Below are 22,874 nucleotides of genomic sequence, written 5' to 3' on the forward strand. Positions count from 1 at the left end.
CTGATGAAATTTTTCTTCATAATTGACATTGAAAACACGATTTTTTGCAACTTTCATAGTAAATACCAGTGCGGCGGCATGCCACAGATTCATTCAGTCCGCCACAAATACATTTTTGGTCATGTTTTAATAGGTTTTGTTACTTCAAACAAGCAATTAAAGTGGATACAGTTGTGTCTTTACTGGAGGATTATAGAATGTATATGCATCTTTAATGTACAATATTTTTCTGTGTGATTGTCAGTTGATGTTTAGGACCAAAATTATATTTTTTAAAACTCTGATTAAATTTTTCCTCATAATTGACATTGAAAACATGATTTTTTTGCAACTTTTATAGTAAATACCAGTGCGGCGGCATGCCACAGATTCATTCAGTCCGCCACAAATACATTTTTTTCACGTTTTAATAGGTTTTGTTACTTCAAACAAGCAATTAAAGTGGATACAGCTGTGTCTTTACTGCAGGATTATAGAATAGTATATGAATATTTAATGTACAATATTTTTCTGTATGATTGTCAGTTGATATTTAAGACCAAAATGATATTTTTTCAAGCTCTGATGAAACTTCATAATTGGCATTGAAAACATGATTTTTTTGCAATTTTTATAGTAAATACTAGTGCGGCGGCATGCCACAGATTCATTCAGTCCGCCACAAATACATTTTAGTCATGTTTTTGTTACTTCAAACAAGCAATTAAAGTGGATACAGCTGTGTCTTTACTGGAGGATTATAGAAAAATGTCATTTTATGCCCCCCCTCCCAAAAAAAAAAAAAAAGAGTACAGGCATGTGTTTCCCCGGAGACAATACTGTACGATTTGGTAATCCGGCAGTCAGTTCTATTGCGCCCGGTCCCGACGCAGCGCTCGCTAATGACCGTCAGCCCGGATAATGAGGGTTCACTTGGCTTGTAAAGGAGCTGAAAAGCAGCCGCCCTCCCTAACCTGCCCCCCTTCCTCTCCCCAAAACCCCAATCCCTCACAACCCCCCGAGGCCGGCCCCCCTTTTTTTTCTTCCATCTCCTGAGTAAATCGTGCACTCGCTGAAAAAATAAAAAGCCCCATAGCGCTCGGAAAAGGGAGGAATAAAGAGGCTCAGTGCGTCTGCCAACGCTCGCTGCTGTAGGTCCTTTTTTTCCACGTGTGGTCACAGGCGCGCGTCTCAAAGACCAATAACCTTGTTAGCTCCCCTCACTGTCATTCATAATGCAAATGAGACAGCTTGTGAACGGGCCAGAAGCCCGAAAAGGCAAGGCGACTGGCATACAGGCGCGAGTGAGGGGGGGGGGTCCGAAGGGGGGTAGAGAGAACACAATCACTGTCTCTCATTGGCGCTATTCTCTTTGGTACGTCTTGCTCAACTTCTACCTTTCTTTTTGGAAAAAGCACATGGAGATGGGATTTTTTTTTGGGGGGGGGGGGGGGGGGGGCACTGAATGACACACATGCCCCAGGCTTTGTCACGTTGGCGGCAATGCTATCTTTTAGCATATTAATAGAGTAGCGGGGCAAAGAGGCGGAAAGCAGAAGAGTTCGACTCCATTGTTCGGAGTCATCACCTCATTTCAGATTGAGAGACACGGCATCCATCTTGGTGGCTGATAGCAATTCAGCCGCAGAGATCGGACAAAGAGCGTGTTAATTTTAATTTTAATTTTAATTTTAATTTTAATTTTAATTTTAATTTTAATTTTAATTTTAATTTTAATTTTAATTTTAATTTTAATTTTAATTTTAATTTTAATTTTAATTTTAATTTTAATTTTAATTTTCAAATAAATTCATCAGGATTATTAATTTTAATCTTAATTTTAATTTTAATTTTAATTTTAATTTTAATTTTAATTTTAATTTTAATTTTAATTTTAATTTTAATTTTAATTTATCAGGATCATTAATTTTAATTTTAATTTTAATTTTCAAATGAATTTATCAGGATTATTAATTTTAATTTTAATTTTAATTTTAATTTTAATTTTAATTTTAATTTTAATTTTAATTTTAATTTTAATTTTCAAATGAATTTATCAAGATTATTAATTTTAATTTTAATTTTAATTTATCAGGATCATTAATTTTAATTTTAATTTTCAAATGAATTTATCAGGATTATTAATTTTAATTTTAATTTTAATTTTAATTTTAATTTTAATTTTAATTTTAATTTTAATTTTAATTTTAATTTTAATTTTAATTTTAATTTTAATTTTCAAATGAATTTATCAGGATTATTAATTTTAATTTTAATTTTAATTTTCAAATGAATTTATCAGGATCATTAATTTTAATTTTAATTTGCAACTGTGTGTTTAAAATGGCAATTTTATACAGTATTTTATGAGCAAAAAGGTAAATGAAAAAAAAACGATACAAACAATATAAACGATGTTAACATCTACATATGGACTGAAAATATAACTCTAACAAAATGTACTTGCCGAGCCGTGTTATTACTATGTTGACTAAACATGTTTTGAGTATAAGTATCTTTTAAAAAAACTTTAATATTTCAACTTTCTGCTATTAAAATGACGTTATTTGTCCTCATATGTGATTCTTTGGGCTGCACGGTGGACAAGCAATTCAGAAAGCAGAAATCGAACAAAGAGCGTGGCAGGACAGAGGAAAGGTCAAAGGGTCAACGGGGGGGAGAGGAAGATGAAGGAGGTGGGATGGACAGAACGGCGACAAGGAGAAAAGACGGGGGGGGGGGGGGGGGGGTCGACGTCTCTGGTCCGGTGTGAGAGTCTCCAGTCCTAGACCCTTTTTGGAGGAAGAAAAGAGTCGCCCTACGGTGACCCTCGCCTCCAGTTCTCCCCCCCACAAGTACGCCTCTATTCCTGGGCCACCTATGGGTGTGTGTGGGGGGAGGGGGGTGCGGAGGCCGCCCTCGCATTAACATATTGCCATATTCAATTGCAAAGCAAACGGCATGCGATGGCTCTGAAGACGATTTTTCTTCCTTTTTTTTTTTTTTTTTTTCCCTGCGCCTGGAATCAAAGAGGTGGGCCCTTTGATAGCCCCCTCGCTGCCTTTTTAGCATGCAGAACCAGGCGCTTTCTCATCTTGGGGGCCCGGTGTTGACAAATAAATGAACTTATTATACACCCCTGTGTTCGCCGCTGGGGCTCCGCCAAAGGGGGGGCAGATTTATTAAAGGCTACCCGGAGCCAAGAGGAAAGAGCAGACAAAGACCCTCGGAGTTACATCACCGCTGTAATAGCGTAACTTTCTCCAAGGGAGGGGGGTAAAAGGACAAAGACATACATGGATTTACCGCATGTGTGATTTGAGTGTAGACTGACAGGCGAGAAATGATTGACAGAAACTACATTGATTTTTTTTTTACTGATTTTTCGCCCTCCAGACAAGACAACAACAAACAAGAACGCACGCGTGCAGATGAAGAATGCTCGTATTTTAGTATCAACTCATTGATATTGCTGTCGAGAATCGACTGTGTATATGTCGCCGAGTGGCGACGCCCGCGACGGGAAGCTCTGTGTAAAGCGGCGGCTGCCTCGTCTGGCCCGCACGCCTCTCGGAGCCCCCGTCAATGGCCCTTTCTCCTCGACTCTATACTAATAAACGCCGTGCTCTCTGGCCTCTGGTCACATCGTCTGCCGCCCGACACGGCGCACGCGTAGTGGGTGGCTGCAACTTATACACGGCCGACGAGGAAATTCGGGGACTTGAACAACGGCCAAAGAAACTGGAAGAAAATCCCAAACTCGCCTCTCAACACCTCGGCTGTTTTTCCAACGCAATAAATCGAGGTCTTGTATGATTATTTACCTTGTTTAGCACAAATACTAATTAAGATGGCAACTATCGTTATTATGGCGTCGGATTAGATTCCATAATCCCATTAGGAATAATGCAAAACAGCCTGGAAGTCATGCTTCATCCCGCATTTGGGATTATGTAACTGTCATTTTGGAATAATAATAATAATGAATGAATGAATAATAATATAGTCACGCACGCTTTACAAAAATTTCTGAGACAAGGCACATATGGTGGGCAACAGGTGGACACGCGGATCAATAACGTACGGCGGATCCCCACGCTTTTGCGATAACTATTATTATTAAACGTTTATCAAATTGATTACAGTTTTCAAATGAATTTATCAGGATTTTAATTTTAATTTTAATTTTAATTTTAATTTTAATTTTAATTTTAATTTTAATTTTAATTTTAATTTTTTAATTTTTTAATTTTTTAATTTTCAAATGAATTTATCAGGATTACTAATTAAAATTTATATATATATATTTATGTATATATATGTATATATATGTAAATATATTTAGAATTGTGTCCTGTTATGTATCGTTTTTTTCATTTACTTTTTTGCTCATAAAATACTGTATTAAATGGCCATTTTAAACAAAAATTAAAATTAAAATTAAAATTAAAATTTGCAACTATGTGTTTAAAATGGCCATTTTATACAGTATTTTAAATTTAAACATATGTATATATTTATGTATATATATGTATATATGTAAATATATTTAGAATTGTGTCCTGCTATGTATCGTTTTTTTTCATTTACCGTTTTGCTCATAAAATACTGTATAAAATGGCCATTTTAAACACATAGTTGCAAATTAAAATTAAAATTAAAATTAAAATTTGCAACTATGTGTTTAAAATGGCCATTTTATACAGTATTTTAAATTTAAATTTAAACATATGTATATATTTATGGATATATATGTATACTATATATATATGTAAATATATTTAGAATTGTGTCCTGTCATGTATTGTTTTTTTTCATTTAACTTTTTGCTCATAAAATACTGTATAAAATGGCCATTTTAAACGCATAGTTGCAAATTAAAATTAAAATTAAAATTAAAATTAAAATTAAAATTAAAATTAAAATTAAAATTAAAATTAAAATTAAAATTAAAATTAAAATTAAAATTAAAATTTGCAACTATGTGTTTAAAATGGCCATTTTATACAGTATTTTAAATTTAAATTTAAATTTAAACATATGTATATATTTATGTATATATACGTATGTATATATATGTAAATATATTTAGAATTGTGTCCTGTTATGTATCGTTTTTTTTCATTTACCTTTTTGCTCATAAAATACTGTATAAAATGGCCTTTTTAAACACATAGTTGCAAATTTTAATTTTAATTAAAAAAAATAAAATTAAAATTTTTATTTTTATTTTAATAAAAAAAATTAAAATTAAAATTAAAATTAAAATTAAAATTAAAATTAAAATTAAAATTAAAATTAAAATTAAAATTAAAATTAAAATTAAAATTAAAATTAAAATTAAAATTAAAATTAAAATTAAAATTTGCAACTATGTGTTTAAAATGGCCATTTTTAAATTTAAATTTAAACAGGACACAATTCTAAATATATTTACATATATTATATATATTTTCATTTTATTCTAGCAAAATAACTGCTGAGTTTTCACTGAAAACGTCTCCAGGGCCACAACTTGGTCACCGCTAATTTAGACTAACGATGATAAAAGCTCCACATGAAACAGGAAACATGGATCCGTTTTTTTTAAACAAGGAAATCAGCAACATCCACGGTTAAATTCCTGCTGTGCCTTTGCCGTTAGTCAGCTCGCCGCAAGACCTTCAGTGGTTGCTGATGGAGGAACTCAGGACATGCCTCTCTGTGATTCACACACTTTGTCACACTGCAGGGATGCAGCTACTTCCTGCTTCATGTGCCGCCAATATGGCCGCACCGGACACCCTCCCACGTATCGTTGACGTTTGGGAGGAGGCGGCTAATTTGTTCAGGCTGTGACGCATCCAGCATGAAGTGCATTTTTATGATAAAGACGCTTTCGTTGACCGCATCTGAGATGAATCATTCATTCGGGGATGTTGTGATGACCATCGCCATGGCGACAGCATTCTGCTCCACTGAGATTGGTCATGATTCACTCAAAAATATTTGCACGGGCAAGTTTGCCCACGTTGTGGGGCTAAAAGGTATTCAGGCAAAAACTTACCGAGACAACACCTAAAACTAAAGAGTTAATTCCAAAACTAACTCCTGAGTCAGTAATAAAAGATAAAATCGAGGACCACCGATACCGATACATGGATAACGCTCCGCGGGGAAATTTACATCGATTTACAGGTAAGAAAATACGAAATACAATACACAGTCCAATACAATTACTTCTAAATGTACATCCATCCAGGCTGCACGGCGGTCGAGTGGTTAGCGTGCAGACCTCACAGCTAGGAGACCCGAGTTCAATCCAAAAACATGCTAGGTTAATTAGCCACTCCAAATTGTCCATAGGTATGAATGTGAGTGTGAATGGTTGTTTGTCTATATGTGCCCTGGGATTGGCTGGCCACCAGTCCAGGGTGGACCCCGCCTCTCGCCCTAAGACGGCTGGGATAGGCTCCAGCATACTTTTGACCCTAGTCAGGATAAGCGGCATAGAAAATGGATGGATGGATGTACATTCATATATTCATTCATTTTTGACCGCTTATGCTCACAAGGGTCACGGGGGTGCTGGAGCCTATCCCAGCTGTCTTTGAGTGAGCAGCCCCCACGACCCTCGTGAAGATAAGCGGTAGAAAATGAATGAATGAATGTACATCCATCCATTTTCAATGCTGCTTATCCTGACTAAGATCAGGGGTATGCTGGAGCCTATCCCAGCTGTCTTTGAGTGAGAGGCCCCCACGACCCTTGTGAAGATAAGCGGTAGAAAATGAATGAATGAATGTACATCCATCCATTTTCGATGCCGCTTCTCCTGACTAGGGTCGGGGGTATGCTGGAGCCTATCCCAGCTGTCTTTGAGTGAGAGGCCCCCGCGACCCTCGTGGGCATAAGCGGTAGAAAATGAATGAATGAATGTACATCCATCCATTTTCTATGCCGCTTATCCTGACTAGGGTCGGGGGAATGCTGGAGCCTATCCCAGCTGTCTTTGAGTGAGAGGCCCCCGTGACCCTCGTGGGCATAAGCGGTAGAAAATGAATTAATGAATGTACATCCATCCATCCATTTTCTATACCGCTTCTCCTGACTAGGGTCGGGGGTATGCTGGAGCCTATCCCAGCTGTCTTTGAGTGAGAGGCCCCCGCGACCCTCGTGGGCATAAGCGGTAGAAAATGAATGAATGAATGTACATCCATCCATTTTCTATGCCGCTTATCCTGACTAGGGTCGGGGGAATGCTGGAGCCTATCCCAGCTGTCTTTGAGTGAGAGGCCCCCGCGACCCTCGTGGGCATAAGCGGTAGAAAATGAATGAATGAATGTACATCCATCCATTTTCTATGCCGCTTATCCTGACTAGGGTCGGGGGAATGCTGGAGCCTATCCCAGCTGTCTTTGAGTGAGAGGCCCCCACGACCCTCTTGAGCATAAGCGGTAGAAAATTAATGAATGAATGAATGTACATCCATCCATCCATTTTCGATGCCGCTTATCCTGACTAGGGTTGGGGGTATGCTGGAGCCTATCCCAGCTGTCTTTGAGTGAGAGGCCCCCGCGACCCTCGTGGGCATAAGCGGTAGAAAATGAATGAATGAATGTACATCCATCCATTTTCTATGCCGCTTATCCTGACTAGGGTCGGGGGAATGCTGGAGCCTATCCCAGCTGTCTTTGAGTGAGAGGCCCCCACGACCCTCTTGAGCATAAGCGGTAGAAAATTAATGAATGAATGAATGTACATCCATCCATCCATTTTCGATGCCGCTTATCCTGACTAGGGTTGGGGGTATGCTGGAGCCTATCCCAGCTGTCTTTGAGTGAGAGGCCCCCACGACCCTTGTGAGCATAAGCGGTAGAAAATGAATGAATGTACATCCATCCATCCATTTTCCATGCCGCTTATCCTGACTAGGATCAGGGGTATGCTGGAGCCTATCCCAGCTGTCTTTGAGTGATAGGCGGGACACACCCTGGACTGGTGGCCAGCCAATCACAGGGCACATATAGACAAACAACCATTCACACTAAATTTGGAGTCGCCAATAACCTAAATCCTAGTAAGTACTAATTAAGTATTCTGTTTTAGTACTCTATAAATTAAAATATTTTTTTTTGCAGTAGATGATTTTTTTTTTAAAAAAAAAGCATATTTATATGACTTCATAAAGTTTATACAAGAAAGTTGTGGTGCCTCTCAGTGGAACTAACCAGGTTACTTCCCAGTCCGGAGTGGAACCCCAGTCCTGTTTATTCCCAAAAACACGTCATAATTCCAGCCAATGTGGCCAGAAGATGGCGCTCCATAACCACCGCAGTCAGTTTTGGGGTGCATGTGTGTGCCCCGCGCACCCCGTCCCTTCTCCCACTTTAGCCCAATTGAATAAGAATAGCCGAGGAAGCTAGGAGTGTTTGGTGTGCGTGTGCAGGAATGGAGGTCCATAATCTCCCTTAATGAGCTTGTTTCTGGGCTATTATCCGGGACAGCCTGCCCCGAGGGGAAGGGCTGCCGTTTCCTATCAAGTGGCCCCGCGGCGCTGACCCTCGCACGGCTCTGCATATGAAATGTCTTTTGTCTCCGAGCTCCCGGTCTCGAGCTGAGCCCCTCCGAGCATTTGCATAGTCCTGAATGGACCAGCCAGTGTTATTAATTAATACAGAGCCAGCCTACGCCACCTGACAAAAACCCACCGAGTGGCCTGAACGGAACTGTTTCATCAAAAGCGAGGAGCTATTAGTTAGGAGAGGCCTTATTCTACGCTTCTCTTGGAAACAGCGCCGTGGTTTTATGGCGGCGGCGGCGGTGGCGGTGGGAGTGATGGCGGATGCTGGCTTTCAAAGGCACGGGAAGGTCACAGGTGAGCTCTTCTCAACTGTCTTGCAAATGGAAATCCACCTCGGGGGCTGTCTTTGCCTCCTCAGCACCACTTTGAGGCTGTCCCTTGGAAGATTCGTACCAGATAAGGCCGGATTTACGTACACTACCGCTTAAAAGTTTGGGATCGCTTGCAAATTTCTTTGTTTTGCAAAGAAAAACACATTTTTGTGCATTTTGCAAACAATTTTTTTCCATTTCAGAAACAATTAAAATGAATCAGATGTCAATTATCAACAACTGTCAATCATCTGCATCAATCTCCTGGTATGGATGCTAATCCAAGTTAATCATTTTATAAGGCTAATAGATGATTAGAAACTAAAACTAAAATCTCTTACCATGCTGTTAACTACTCCCTTCAGAGAGAAGCACAAACTGGGTCTAACAAGGACAGAAAAACGCTGCACAACTCTGCCTCACAGGTTTGAACGGTATTGTACGTCTGGGAATGCCTCACAAAATTTCTACACATTTTTCCACAAACAATGAAAATGATGAAAAAGGATGTACATTTTTGCATAGAGGTCTACAATCAACAGCTGTCAATCATCTACATCAATCTCCTGGTATGGATGCTAATCCAAGTTGATCATTTTATAAGGCTAATAGATGATTAGAAACTAAAACTAGAATCTCTTACCATGCTGTTAACTACTCCCTTCGGAGAGCAGCACAAACTGGGTCTAACAAGGACAGAAAAACGCTGCACAACTCACAGGGTCGTCACCTGGCAACGGTTTGAACGGTATTGTACGTCTGGGAATGCCTCACAAAATTTCTATACATTTTTCCACAATCAATGAAAATGAATCAAATGATTTTCAAAGAAGGATGTACATTTTTGCATAGAGGTCTACTACAATCAACAGCTGTCAATCATCTACATCGATCTCCTGGTATGGATGCTAATCCAAGTTGATCATTTTATAACGCTAATAGATGATTAGAAAAGCCATCTAAAAATAACTCACTAATTAACTACTACACAAACTGGGTCTAACAAGGACAGAAAAACGCTACACAAATATCTCAGAGTGTATAGTTTAAGACAAAGACGCCTCACAAACAGTGAAGCGGACACTTCAGGATGCCGGACTTCATGGCAGGACTGCCAAGAAAAAGCCATAAAAAAAAAATTCCAAGTGATCCCAAACTTTTCAGCGGTATTGTACGTCCTCCTGGTATGGATGCTAATCATTAAGTTTATAATTTTATAACGCTAATAGATGATTAGAAAAGCCATCTAAAAATAACTAACTAATTAACTACTCCCTTCAGAGAGCAGCACAAACTGGGTCTAACAAGGACAGAAAAACGCTACACAAATATCTCAGAGTGTGTAGTTTAAGACAAAGACGCCTCACAAACAGTGAAGCGGCCACTTCAGGATGCTGGACTTCAGAAAGAAAAAGCCATAAAAAAAAAAATTCCAAGTGATCCCAAACTTTTGAGCGGTATTGTACGTCTGGGAATGCTGCACTAAACAGGCTTCCCGATTGCTGGAGATCTTCAGATACACAAAATTTGTGAATTTCTCCTGTTCTTCACTTATTTCGGGTTTGCGGAGCACATTCATAAATAAACGACCTGTTGCTAATCCAGGACTATCCGCTTTCTCCGAAGTCAGTTGGAATGGGCTCGTAAAATTCACTTCCACTCCCTGAATGAAGCCATGACGGACCAAAGTGCACGCTGAGTCTTTCACAACGTTGCTTTGAGAATAGGTACTATCGCTGACATGCTGTCATGACACAAGAATCTACAGGCACCGGAGCGTTTAAGCGTGGGCGAGTCACACGGAATGACTTGTTTTTCCCAACGTTAACTTTTTCCAAATTAGCATTTTTTTTACATTTTTTGAAAAGATCAATGACATAAAAATGCCATTTTAAAACAACGCACACGCATTCCTGTTTGAGGTCTACACAAAAACAAGTCATCAATGCCAAGAGTCATTATTAATATTAATTAGCCTCTCAACGTGCGGAATTCAGCTGACGCAAAAGAGGGAATGTCAACGTGGGAAAACTATCATGTCCTCCAGCTGCGGGGCGGGGAGGCGTGAGAAGTTATGAGGTAAGGCGATATGAAAACACGGCGTCGGAGAATTGGCAGAAAAAATCCTGCACCGTCTCTCCAGATCCGTGGACAGATCGAGTTAAAGCCGCCGCCAACGCCAACGCCGCCGCCAACGCCAACGCCGCCGCCAACGCCAACGCCGCCGCCAACGCCGCCGCCAACGCCGCCGCCAACGCCGCCGCCAACGCCGCCGCCGCCAACGCCGCCGCCGCCAACGCCGCCGCCAACGCCGCCGCCAACGCCAACGCCGCCGCCAACGCCAACGCCGCCGCCAACGCCAACGCCGCCGCCGCCAACGCCGCCAACGCCGCCAACGCCGCCAACGCCGCCAACGCCGCCAACGCCGCCAACGCCGCCGCCGCCAACGCCGCCAACGCCGCCAACGCCGCCGCCGCCAACGCCGCCGCCGCCAACGCCACGACTCACTTGATGTTTGATCTTGTGGGAACAATCCACCTCAAGAGCAGAGAGACAATGGCCGGCCTCCACGCCGCGCATCTCTTCGCTCGACCCCTCAACCGAGTGCGCTTTGAAGCGTCACTGGATGCCACTGACAGGTCTCCAAAACCTGACGCACATACCACACCGCGACATGACAAATGATTGAGCTTTGATACGTATACTACGGAGCTCACGGAAGAATGCTTGCAACATTGGAAAAGTATCCCGTTACCGTTACGGTACCGCGGACCTTCGCACCATCACTTCGCCATTCATGAATCAACGAGCGAACATCAACGCTGGACGGCGTCCTACCTGTAGCGCAGAGGGCGATGAAGGTCTGGACATGTTTGCGTATAAGAGTCAGTTTATCCTCGGGCAGCGGCAGCCTCCTCACTATGTGCTCGATGAAGTCGTTGGGCGTGACGGCCGCCAGGTTCCACTTCAACTTCCCCAACACCACCAGTTCCCATTCCTGAAGGCGGAGGACATTGTGAGACAACCAAGAAGACGTAGGAACAGTTTGCGGCCAATAGAGGGCGCTGTTTCGTTTCATTCGTTTCCTGTGATAAACAATCTGAAAATGAATATGTATTCAATATTTTTATATATATATTCATGAGTCATTTCCTTCTTAACTTCCTGTTTCTGTTGTCGTCTTATTCAAACAGCCAAGTGCAGTGTGTCCAAAGTGCGGTTTGAGGACCATTTGTAGCCCATATTCCACTAAAATGGACACCATAGTTGTGTGCTAACTCACATTATCGTTTTATTAGTTGCAGTGTACATTTTATACTTTATTATTTATGTATTTAGTGTGAAGAACAGCAACTGCACAGAGAAGGCTAAGCTAACCATTAAAGCAGTCTGTTATTGCAAATGTTGATCAAAAATCAGATGTCAAGTCAAGCATTCTGTGTGTCAAAAATGGACATTTTCGAGTTAGACAGTCATATTATATAGAATATGCATATTAATTACTTGGAAAATGTTTGGACACCCCTGGTCTAGTGGGACAGTTATTATTGAGGCTGGTGAATTCTGCCTAGCAACAAGCGGCTGGTTTAAAGTATGGGAAGAGGGACCTTTTTAATCTTTTTAATTAATAATATATATAATATTATTATATAATATATAATATATACAGTACCGCTCAAAAGTTTGGGACACACTCAGATATTTGTGTAGCGTTTTTCTGTCCTTGTTAGACACCAGTTTGACCTTGTTAGACCTTCACTGTTGATACTGACACTGGTGATTGACGACTTTGTCTTAAACTACACACGCTCAGATATTTGTCTTCTTGCACAGTTGTGCGGCGTTTTTCTGTACTTGTTAGACCCAGTTTGTTTAGATTGAGTTTTAGTTTAGATTTTTTAATCTAGATTTTTAAATGGCTTTCCCAATCATATATTAGCCTTATCAAATGATTAACTTAATGATTAGCAGCCAGTTGTTGATAGTAGACCTCTATGCAAAAATTGATCCGATCTGATTAATTTCAATTGTTTGAAATGGAAAAAAATTGTTTGTGAAATGGAAAAAAATTTTGAGAAATGCATGAATTTTTTTTTCTTTGCAAAAAAAAAAATTGCAAGTGCGGTAGTGTGTATATATAGTTAATATATTTCGGCGGTGAGTTTTTATGAGTAAGTCACAGTCAATGTGGGTTATCGGTGCTACAAACCAGAATCTAAAAATCAAAAAACATAATCCGTTATGTTTTCTTCTGACACAAACACGAATAACACACGAATATATTTGTGTTTTTCCTGAGCTTGGAACCGAGAAACACGAGCATTGTCACCATCTCAGGTGACCTCACAACTGTAGCTTCCTCCCTGCTTGTCTGTCTGGCATCTGGGACTTTCCTAAAGGGGCCCAGCAGAGGTTCCACTATGTGTGAGCAGGGGGGGGGGGATCTGTATTGGGAAGAATCCGTGTATAATCTATGCTCAAATGTTTAAAGTAATGTAAAAACACTGAATATATTTCAACGTCATTGGGAAAATGTCAGTAAATGCACCATTGTCAAGTAACAAACAGACCTAGAATTCATCCAAAACGTCCGCTAATGACACAAAAACGCCGCTGCAGTGTTACAGTACGCGGAGGATACACATGTGATGGGATGTGACACTAGGTGTGGCGCTCGCTTCTCTTAGGGTGTATTGTTACTTTCGCTTCCTAGAGGAGGAGGTGATTAACTGAAGACTCGGTGACTAATTTAGGAAAACATTTAGCGGTTTGGTTCCGGACTGCCGTCTTGTGACTGTGACCACGGATGCGGCTGATTTTTTGTCCCTCCGAGAGACCGCATGGGTTCAGTCATGAGATATTCCAACATGGCTGCCGCTGACCCTGCAAGCGGACGGTGTTATTATTTTGTTTTTTTTTTGTTTTTTGTCAATTGAATGAAAATATTCCGCCACTTTTCTTGCACAGGATTATTAAAGACTGGGGTGTCCGATCAGAAACTGCCATGAATCGGGTACTCAGTTCACTCGAGTCGTTCATCACAGAGCTCATGCGTAGAAACCCGGTTCAGTCAAACATTTGTTCAACTAGACCGCTAACTAATTAGCAAAGCTAATCACAGTCCTTCCTCGGAATTTCATGTTTTTTTCCAGAAATGTATGAATAAATACTAGGGATGTCCGATAATTATCGGCGTAAAAATGCAATATTAGTATCAGATTTTTTCACAATGATGAAACCGATATTTAGAAAAGACTGTATAAAGGCTGTTACACATATCGGGATCGGAATTTGACGATTTAATGATATCGTTTTTTGTCAAAAAAAAGCCAATATGGGACATCACTAATAAATACATTATCGCTCTTTCATGATTGACTATTTTTTTAATGCTGATTCGATTCCCTCGAGTCACCTGTCCCGGAACTGCCATGAATCGGGTACTCAGTTCACTCGAGTCGTCCGTCACAGAGCTCATGCGGTTCAGTCAAACATTGGTTCAACTGGACCGCTGAAGGACGTAGGGGCCAACTTTTGAGTTTTTTTGAACAAACAGGTCTAACTAATTAGCAAAGCTAATCACAGTCCTTCCTCGGAATTTCATGTTTTTTTCCAAAAATGTATGAATAAATACTAGGGATGTCTGATAATTATCGGCGTAAAAATGCAATATTAGTATCAGATTTTTTCACAATGATGAAACCAATATTTAGAAAAGACTGTATAAAGGCTGTTACACATATCGGGATCGGAATTTGACGATTTAATGATATCGTTTTTTGTCAAAAAAAGCCAATATTTGACATCCCTAATAAATACATTATCGCTCTTTCATGGTTCTTTCATTTTTTTAATGCTGATTCGATTCCCTCGAGTCACCTGCCTCGGAACTGCCATGAATCGGGTATTCAGTTCACTCGAGTCGTCCGTCACAGAGCTCATGCGGTTCAGTCAAACATTGGTTCAACTGGACCGCTGAAGGACGTAGGGGCCAACTTTTGAGTTTTCTGAACAAACAGGTCTAACTAATTGGCAAAGCTAATCAAAGTCCGTCCTCGGCACTTTGACTCGGAATTTCATGCTTTTTTCCAAAAATGTATGAATAAATTCTAGGGATGTCTGATAATTATCGGCGTAAAAATGCAATATTAGTATCAGATTTTTTCACAATGATGAAACCGATATTTAGAAAAGACTGTATAAAGGCTGTTACACATATCGAGATTGGAATTTGACAATTGGGTGATATCGTTTTTTTTGTCAAAAAAAGCCAATATGGGACATCCCTAATAAATACATTATCGATCTTTCATGATTGACTTTTTTTATGCTAATTTGAAAAAAGCAGCATTTCCGTTAATAAAAACGTTCAAATGACCTCAACGTCAGAACACAACCATCATCCATGCAACACAATTTTGTCGTGATACACGTCGGAAAGCTCAATTTCATAAGCCAGCCTGCAAACAAAAAAAAAGCTTGCAACACAGCAAAGCCGAGTGCTGAGTGGCAGGTCGTCACCCACTTCCTTCTTTGTAGCACTGCGGTTCGCTTTACAAGAAATTCTTACCAAAGATGAGACAAAAAAAAAAAAAAAAGGAGCAATCACATGCACCGAGCAGCTGATCTCTGTTTCCTGTATTTGCATGACAGCCAAAATACCGTTTTGCATAGAAACAAAGAGCGAAGCGTCAAAAGTTGACCGGCGTCGCTGTAAAGACGCCATAATAGAAAACGGATCCAAGTCCACAAGTGCATCTGATAAATGGCTGGGATTTAAAATCCAAGAGTTCAAAATGTAAATTCTTGCAATCTTTCAACTGCTCTTGGTTATCAATCATGGAGTCTAACCAAAACACACTCTAACCAAATCTTATTTCCCCATAAGAAATAATGTAAAGTCATAAATCGGGTCTAGGAAGCCAAAACTCTTAACACAAAAACACATATTTTATCGTTCTAGTACAGTTTAGAAAAAACTTCATATACAAAAACTACATATAAAAATACTTCAAATATTTGTTTTTTTTGACCTAATAAAGAAAGTTCCCAAAAGTCACGTGAACTTGATCTTTTAAGTTGGAAAAACTTGAGTAACAAAATATTTCTATGTTTTTTTTTATCCCGAATGCTTGCTCCAAATTTTGGGTTTTTTTTTTTTTGCAAAAAGTACACATTAAGAGGTAACTTTTCATAAAAAGCCATAAAAACGTCCACAAGTGCATCTGATAAATGGCTGGGATTGAAGATCCAAGAGTTCAAAATGTAAATTCTTGCAATCTTTCAACTGCTCTTGGTTATCAATCATGGAGTCTAACCAAAACGCACTATGACCAAATCTTATTTCCCCATAAGAAATAATGAAAAGTCATAAATCGGGTCTAGGAAGCCAAAACTCTTAACACAAAAACACATATTTTATCGTTCTAGTACAGTTTAGAAAAAACTTCATATACAAAAACTACATATAAAAATACTTCAAATATTTGTTTTTTTTGACCTAATAAAGAAAGTTCCCAAAAGTCACGTGAACTTGATCTTTTAAGTTGGAAAAACTTGAGTAACAAAATATTTCTATGTTTTTTTATCCCGAATGCTTGCTCCAAATTTTGTTTTTTTTTTGCAAAAAGTACACATTAAGAGGTAACTTTTCATAAAAAGCCATAAAAACGTCCACAAGTGCATCTGATAAATGGCTGGGATTTAAAATCCAAGAGTTCAAAATGTAAATTCTTGCAATCTTTCAACTGCTCTTGGTTATCAATCATGGACTCTAACCAAAACGCACTATGACCAAATCTTATTTCCCCATAAGAAATAATGAAAAGTCATAAATCGGGTCTAGGAAGCCAAAACTCTTAACACAAAACACATATTTTATCGTTTTAGTACAGTTTTACATGTAGAAAAAACTTTGAAATACATCTAAAAAATACTTTTTTTGAGTTCTATTGTTGATACAACAAAAATATTTGTTTTTTTTGACCTAATAAAGAAAATTCCCAAAAGTCACATGAACTTGATCTGTTAAGTTGGAAAAACTTGAGTAACAAAATATTTCTATGTTTTTTTATCCCGAATGCTTGCTCCAAATTTTGGTTTTTTTTGCAAAAAGTACACATTAAGAGGTAACTTTTCATAAAAAGCCATAAAAACGTCCACAAGTGCATCTGATAAATGGCTGGGATTGAAGATCCAAGAGTTCAAAATGTAAATTCTTGCAATCTTTCAACTGCTCTTGGTTATCAATCATGGACTCTAACCAAAACGCACTATGACCAAATCTTATTTCCCCATAAGAAATAATGTAAAGTAATTAATCGGGTCTAGGAAGCCAAAACTCTTAACACAAAACACATATTTTATCGTTTTAGTACAGTTTTACATGTAGAAAAAACTTTGAAATACATCTAAAAAATACTTTTTTTGAGTTCTATTGTTGATACAACAAAAATATTTGTTTTTTTGACCTAATAAAGAAAATTCCCAAAAGTCACATGAACTTGATCTGTTAAGTTGGAAAAACTTGAGTAACAAAATATTTCTATGTTTTTTTATCCCGAATGCTAGCTCCAAATTTTGTGTTTTTTTTTTGTGCAAAAAGTACACATTAAGAGGTAACTTTTCATAAAAAGCCATAAAAACGTCCACAAGTGCATCTGATAAATGGCTGGGATTTAAAATCCAAGAGTTCAAAATGTAAATTCTTGCAATCTTTCAACTGCTCTTGGTTATCAATCATGGACTCTAACCAAAACGCACTATGACCAAATCTTATTTCCCCATAAGAAATAATGAAAAGTCATAAATCGGGTCTAGGAAGCCAAAACTCTTAACACAAAACACATATTTTATCGTTTTAGTACAGTTTTACATGTAGAAAAAACTTTGAAATACATCTAAAAAATACTTTTTTGAGTTCTATTGTTGATACAACAAAAATATTTGTTTTTTTTGACCTAATAAAGAAAATTCCCAAAAGTCACATGAACTTGATCTGTTAAGTTGGAAAAACTTGAGTAACAAAATATTTCTATGTTTTTTTATCCCGAATGCTAGCTCCAAATTTTGTGTTTTTTTTTTTTTGCAAAAAGTACACATTAAGAGGTAACTTTTCATAAAAAGCCATAAAAACGTCCACAAGTGCATCTGATAAATGGCTGGGATTTAAAATCCAAGAGTTCAAAATGTAAATTCTTGCAATCTTTCAACTGCTCTTGGTTATCAATCATGGACTCTAACCAAAACGCACTATGACCAAATCTTATTTCCCCATAAGAAATAATGTAAAGTAATTAATCGGGTCTAGGAAGCCAAAACTCTTAACACAAAACACATATTTTATCGTTTTAGTACAGTTTTACATGTAGAAAAAACTTTGAAATACATCTAAAAAATACTTTTTTTGAGTTCTATTGTTGATACAACAAAAATATTTGTTTTTTTGACCTAATAAAGAAAATTCCCAAAAGTCACATGAACTTGATCTGTTAAGTTGGAAAAACTTGAGTAACAAAATATTTCTATGTTTTTTTATCCCGAATGCTAGCTCCAAATTTTGTGTTTTTTTTTTTTGCAAAAAGTACACATTAAGAGGTAACTTTTCATAAAAAGCCATAAAAACGTCCACAAGTGCATCTGATAAATGGCTGGGATTTAAAATCCAAGAGTTCAAAATGTAAATTCTTGCAATCTTTCAACTGCTCTTGGTTATCAATCATGGACTCTAACCAAAACGCACTATGACCAAATCTTATTTCCCCATAAGAAATAATGAAAAGTCATAAATCGGGTCTAGGAAGCCAAAACTCTTAACACAAAACACATATTTTATCGTTTTAGTACAGTTTTACATGTAGAAAAAACTTTGAAATACATCTAAAAAATACTTTTTTGAGTTCTATTGTTGATACAACAAAAATATTTGTTTTTTTGACCTAATAAAGAAAATTCCCAAAAGTCACATGAACTTGATCTGTTAAGTTGGAAAAACTTGAGTAACAAAATATTTCTATGTTTTTTTTTATCCCGAATGCTTGCTCCAAATTTTGTTTTTTTTTTTTTGCAAAAAGTACACATTAAGAGGTAACTTTTCATAAAAAGCCATAAAAACGTCCACAAGTGCATCTGATAAATGGCTGAGATTTAAAATCCAAGAGTTCAAAATGTAAATTCTTGCAATCTTTCAACTGCTCTTGGTTATCAATCATGGACTCTAACCAAAACGCACTATGACCAAATCTTATTTCCCCATAAGAAATAATGAAAAGTCATAAATCGGGTCTAGGAAGCCAAAACTCTTAACACAAAACACATATTTTATCGTTTTAGTACAGTTTTACATGTAGAAAAAACTTTGAAATACATCTAAAAAATACTTTTTTTGAGTTCTATTGTTGATACAACAAAAATATTTGTTTTTTTTGACCTAATAAAGAAAATTCCCAAAAGTCACATGAACTTGATCTGTTAAGTTGGAAAAACTTGAGTAACAAAATATTTCTATGTTTTTTTTATCCCGAATGCTTGCTCCAAATTTTGTTTGTTTTTTTTTGCAAAAAGTACACATTAAGAGGTAACTTTTCATAAAAAGCCATAAAAACGTCCACAAGTGCATCTGATAAATGGCTGGGATTGAAGATCCAAGAGTTCAAAATGTAAATTCTTGCAATCTTTCAACTGCTCTTGGTTATCAATCATGGACTCTAACCAAAACGCACTATGACCAAATCTTATTTCCCCATAAGAAATAATGAAAAGTCATAAATCGGGTCTAGGAAGCCAAAACTCTTAACACAAAACACATATTTTATCGTTTTAGTACAGTTTTACATGTAGAAAAAACTTTGAAATACATCTAAAAAATACTTTTTTTGAGTTCTATTGTTGATACAACAAAAATATTTGTTTTTTTGACCTAATAAAGAAAATTCCCAAAAGTCACATGAACTTGATCTGTTAAGTTGGAAAAACTTGAGTAACAAAATATTTCTATGTTTTTTTATCCCGAATGCTTGCTCCAAATTTTGTTTTTTTTTTTGCAAAAAGTACACAGTAAGAGGTAACTTTATATGACGTCCGCCGCCGATGTGATTGTTGTTTACCGAGGAATGTTTATGTAGCGATGCAGTTGGCCTCTTATCTGATGTGAGTGCGGCCTAAGTAATTACTTTGTGCAGGTGAGCGCAGCTGCCGATATCGTAAGCTATTGCTAAATAAAACAAAGCAAAACGCGACGATATATACGTAGAGCGACGGTGACATAATATCACAAGCGTGTGTGCGTGTGTGTGTTGGTGGTTATTTTTGGATGGAGCCTGAACTGTAAAAGGCAAACTCGAATTTCTCTGCGTCTCTCTTCCCACTCTGACAGGAACAGAGTCAGAACTTTTGGCTGCCATTCAAGATGACCTCGTTGCTCTGCGCCTGCAAATATCTGCCGCTAGATGGCGATGGAGACCATGAGACAGACTTTAAAAGCCCATGCAAAGCCAGAGGGTCTTCTTGTACAGTCAAATGTGCGTCTTAGGGGGGGGGTTTGTTTTAAAGTTTAAAGTTTCAGATACACACCGGATGACAGTGATATGTCAAAACAGCAGAAAATATATCATATTTAGGAATAAATCTTTGCTGCGTAAATGTGGCTTACCAGCAGTTCTTGTGGTCTGATGGAGTTATCTGTGTAGATGCAAAGCTTCTCTGCAGTTAACGGACGAGTCTCTTTCAATTTGGATGCAAGAAACATACAGACTGCTCCCAGCAGCTGCAGGTTACACTTTTTGGTGGGTACCACTGCTAGAAATCTGTCTAAGTAGTTCATGGCCAAGGGAAAAACTTCTTCCTCGCACTTCTGCTCCTCACAAACCTAAACACACACAAAAGAGCACACAAATGCAGCATGGTTCAGTCAAGGACTGCTACTTTCACGTCTCCAAACGCAAATCAAAGTTAACGAAGCACATACGAATGCAATGACACTGCAAAGTTGGGGAGCAGCCAAGAAATTGCGCTGCGTCCTGCGATCAGTTGCGACATCGCTCATTTCCTCGAAAATAGATCAAAGATGCAAAAAAATGTCAGAAACGCAAGCGTCAAAAGAGTCACATTCCCGCAGTTCACTCGCAAAAGAAATGCATTCAAGTCACAATCGAGTCCGGCCAGAAAACACCCCGCTTTATAGCGCAGGACGCGGAAACACTTTTTTCTTCATTCGTCATCTTTTTCATAAAATATTTAAAAATATAAATAAATTGTTTGGAGCCGTTTCTTTGCCACCATAATACACCCCTGCACCTCGGGCACCAAACCCGACCCTTCTTGTCCAAATTGTTGAAGTATAAATATGATTAAAACGTCAAAATACAAAGCGAGTCGCATGAGGTTGGTGCGGTGTGCGTCACCACGGTGCCGATATATTCACTTCAAAAATTAATTAAAAATATACACAAGCTCGCAACTTGATTATATTTACATGAAAATAAAGCTCACACGCAGGGGAATGTTTGAAGATGAATGTTAAGGGGAAATATGCTATTTAATGTCAAGATTTGAACATAATTCCAGCGGGAGGCATTGCAACGGGGGGAAGAGCAAAAGCGCAGATAAGGCCCTCGCCCTTCCTCCATTTCAAACAGATACCTACAAAGTTTGAAACCTTAAAAGTTATCATTTCTACTGCCGGGGGACACATGAGCTCCTCCTGCGCCATAACCGATAGATTTTAAGCGCTGTTATTGGTTTTATGACACTGTAAAGTCCTCTTAAAAAGCACAAGCGCTCCTGTTAAAAAAAAAACAAAAAACAACATGGCGAACGGAGAAGCGCGGTGCTTAGCGAGTGCATACGTGTGCATGGAAATAACCCAGCTATCTTTAATAAAAATCATTAAAAAATATCCAAAACTACTACCAGGAGCACGACAAGAGGCACCCATGACAAATCTTTACGGTTCTAATGTATAAGAAGCTAGAAGCTGCATAAACGCCATCGACATGAGCGGACTTAAAAAAACGCCCCGCAGTTCCTTGAAAGCACACATTTTGGATTAAAAAATCAACTTAAAGTTCTAAAGTGGACGCCGCGTCCGAAAATCACAACACATGCGGAGCATTTGAAGCACAAAGTGTGGTTATTCTACCTCCAACATCCAAGTGGCCACCATCCTCCGCATAAAGGGCTGAATGTCCCTCTGCACCACCTTAAAATAGGAATACTGAGGTAGGAACCTCTCCTCTATGGTCAACAAGCTCTGGAGGACTCGGTCATCACAAAGGAGATTCGGGTCTGGACGAGCCCGTATATTGGTGTCCATTTCGAGGCAGAGCAGCTCCATGGCGTTTGGCTTAAGTCTCACAAAACACAAAAAAAAAAAAAAAACACAAAAAAACTCCAAAAAAATCAGCAAAAGCAAAGCAGGATCACAGCGTGGGAACACAAAAAACACTCTAGTGGAAGGGAAAGTGTTTTTTAGGAGGCATAAAAAAAAAAACACGAGACTGCAGGCGTCCTGCTGCCTCTCGTTGTGGAGAACTTTTCCTGTGTGTCCCCTCAGCGCCGAAGCATCAGGCGCATTTCAAGGCTGCGCTACAGGCGTGCGCAACTGACGCAATTCCCTTTATTAGCTCCGACCACGCAGCACACGCATGGCGTCCCTTTTTCTTTCTTTCTTTCTTTCTTCAACTGTGCCATGCGTGCTCACACTAGCACCCCATTCCTAGACTTGAAACCCAACTTTTTAACACTTTTAAGAAAGTTTGAATATATTCATAATTTTATGCGGAATAATATTACAGCATTTATTTGCGTTTTTTTTCAGAATTTACGCAAATAGGGTTGTTTTTTTTTTTTTAGGAAAAATACAGCATCAGAGTTGATTGGAATGAACAAAGAAGCTCTGCCATGTGCTTCCTGGGAGCTGAGCAGCACTCCACTTGCACCAATACCGACTTTGCACTTCTTTTTGCGGTGTTTTACACTCCAAAAAGTAAGCAGGTGGACTCTCTATGTAAAGAGTTATTTAT

The 22,874-nt window shown here is 38.5% G+C and overlaps 1 protein-coding gene across 1 annotated transcript in view; it reads right to left on the minus strand.

The window, feature by feature from the left end:
- The window catches only part of ccnd2a (cyclin D2, a), a 32,504-nt gene extending 10,015 nt beyond the window's left edge, over positions 1 to 22,489 (minus strand). The window contains exons 1-3 of the mRNA XM_058087595.1: positions 21,992 to 22,489; positions 20,504 to 20,719; positions 11,692 to 11,851 (exon numbers count right to left, since the gene is read on the minus strand). Of these exons, the coding sequence (XP_057943578.1) occupies positions 11,692 to 11,851; positions 20,504 to 20,719; positions 21,992 to 22,186 (571 nt within the window). The 5' untranslated portion in view covers positions 22,187 to 22,489. The remainder of the gene's footprint in view (positions 1 to 11,691; positions 11,852 to 20,503; positions 20,720 to 21,991) is intronic.
- Between the last annotated feature and the right edge of the window lie 385 nt (positions 22,490 to 22,874).

Source organism: Doryrhamphus excisus, chromosome 11 (genome assembly GCF_030265055.1).
Source record: "Doryrhamphus excisus isolate RoL2022-K1 chromosome 11, RoL_Dexc_1.0, whole genome shotgun sequence".
Classification (NCBI taxonomy): domain Eukaryota; kingdom Metazoa; phylum Chordata; class Actinopteri; order Syngnathiformes; family Syngnathidae; genus Doryrhamphus; species Doryrhamphus excisus.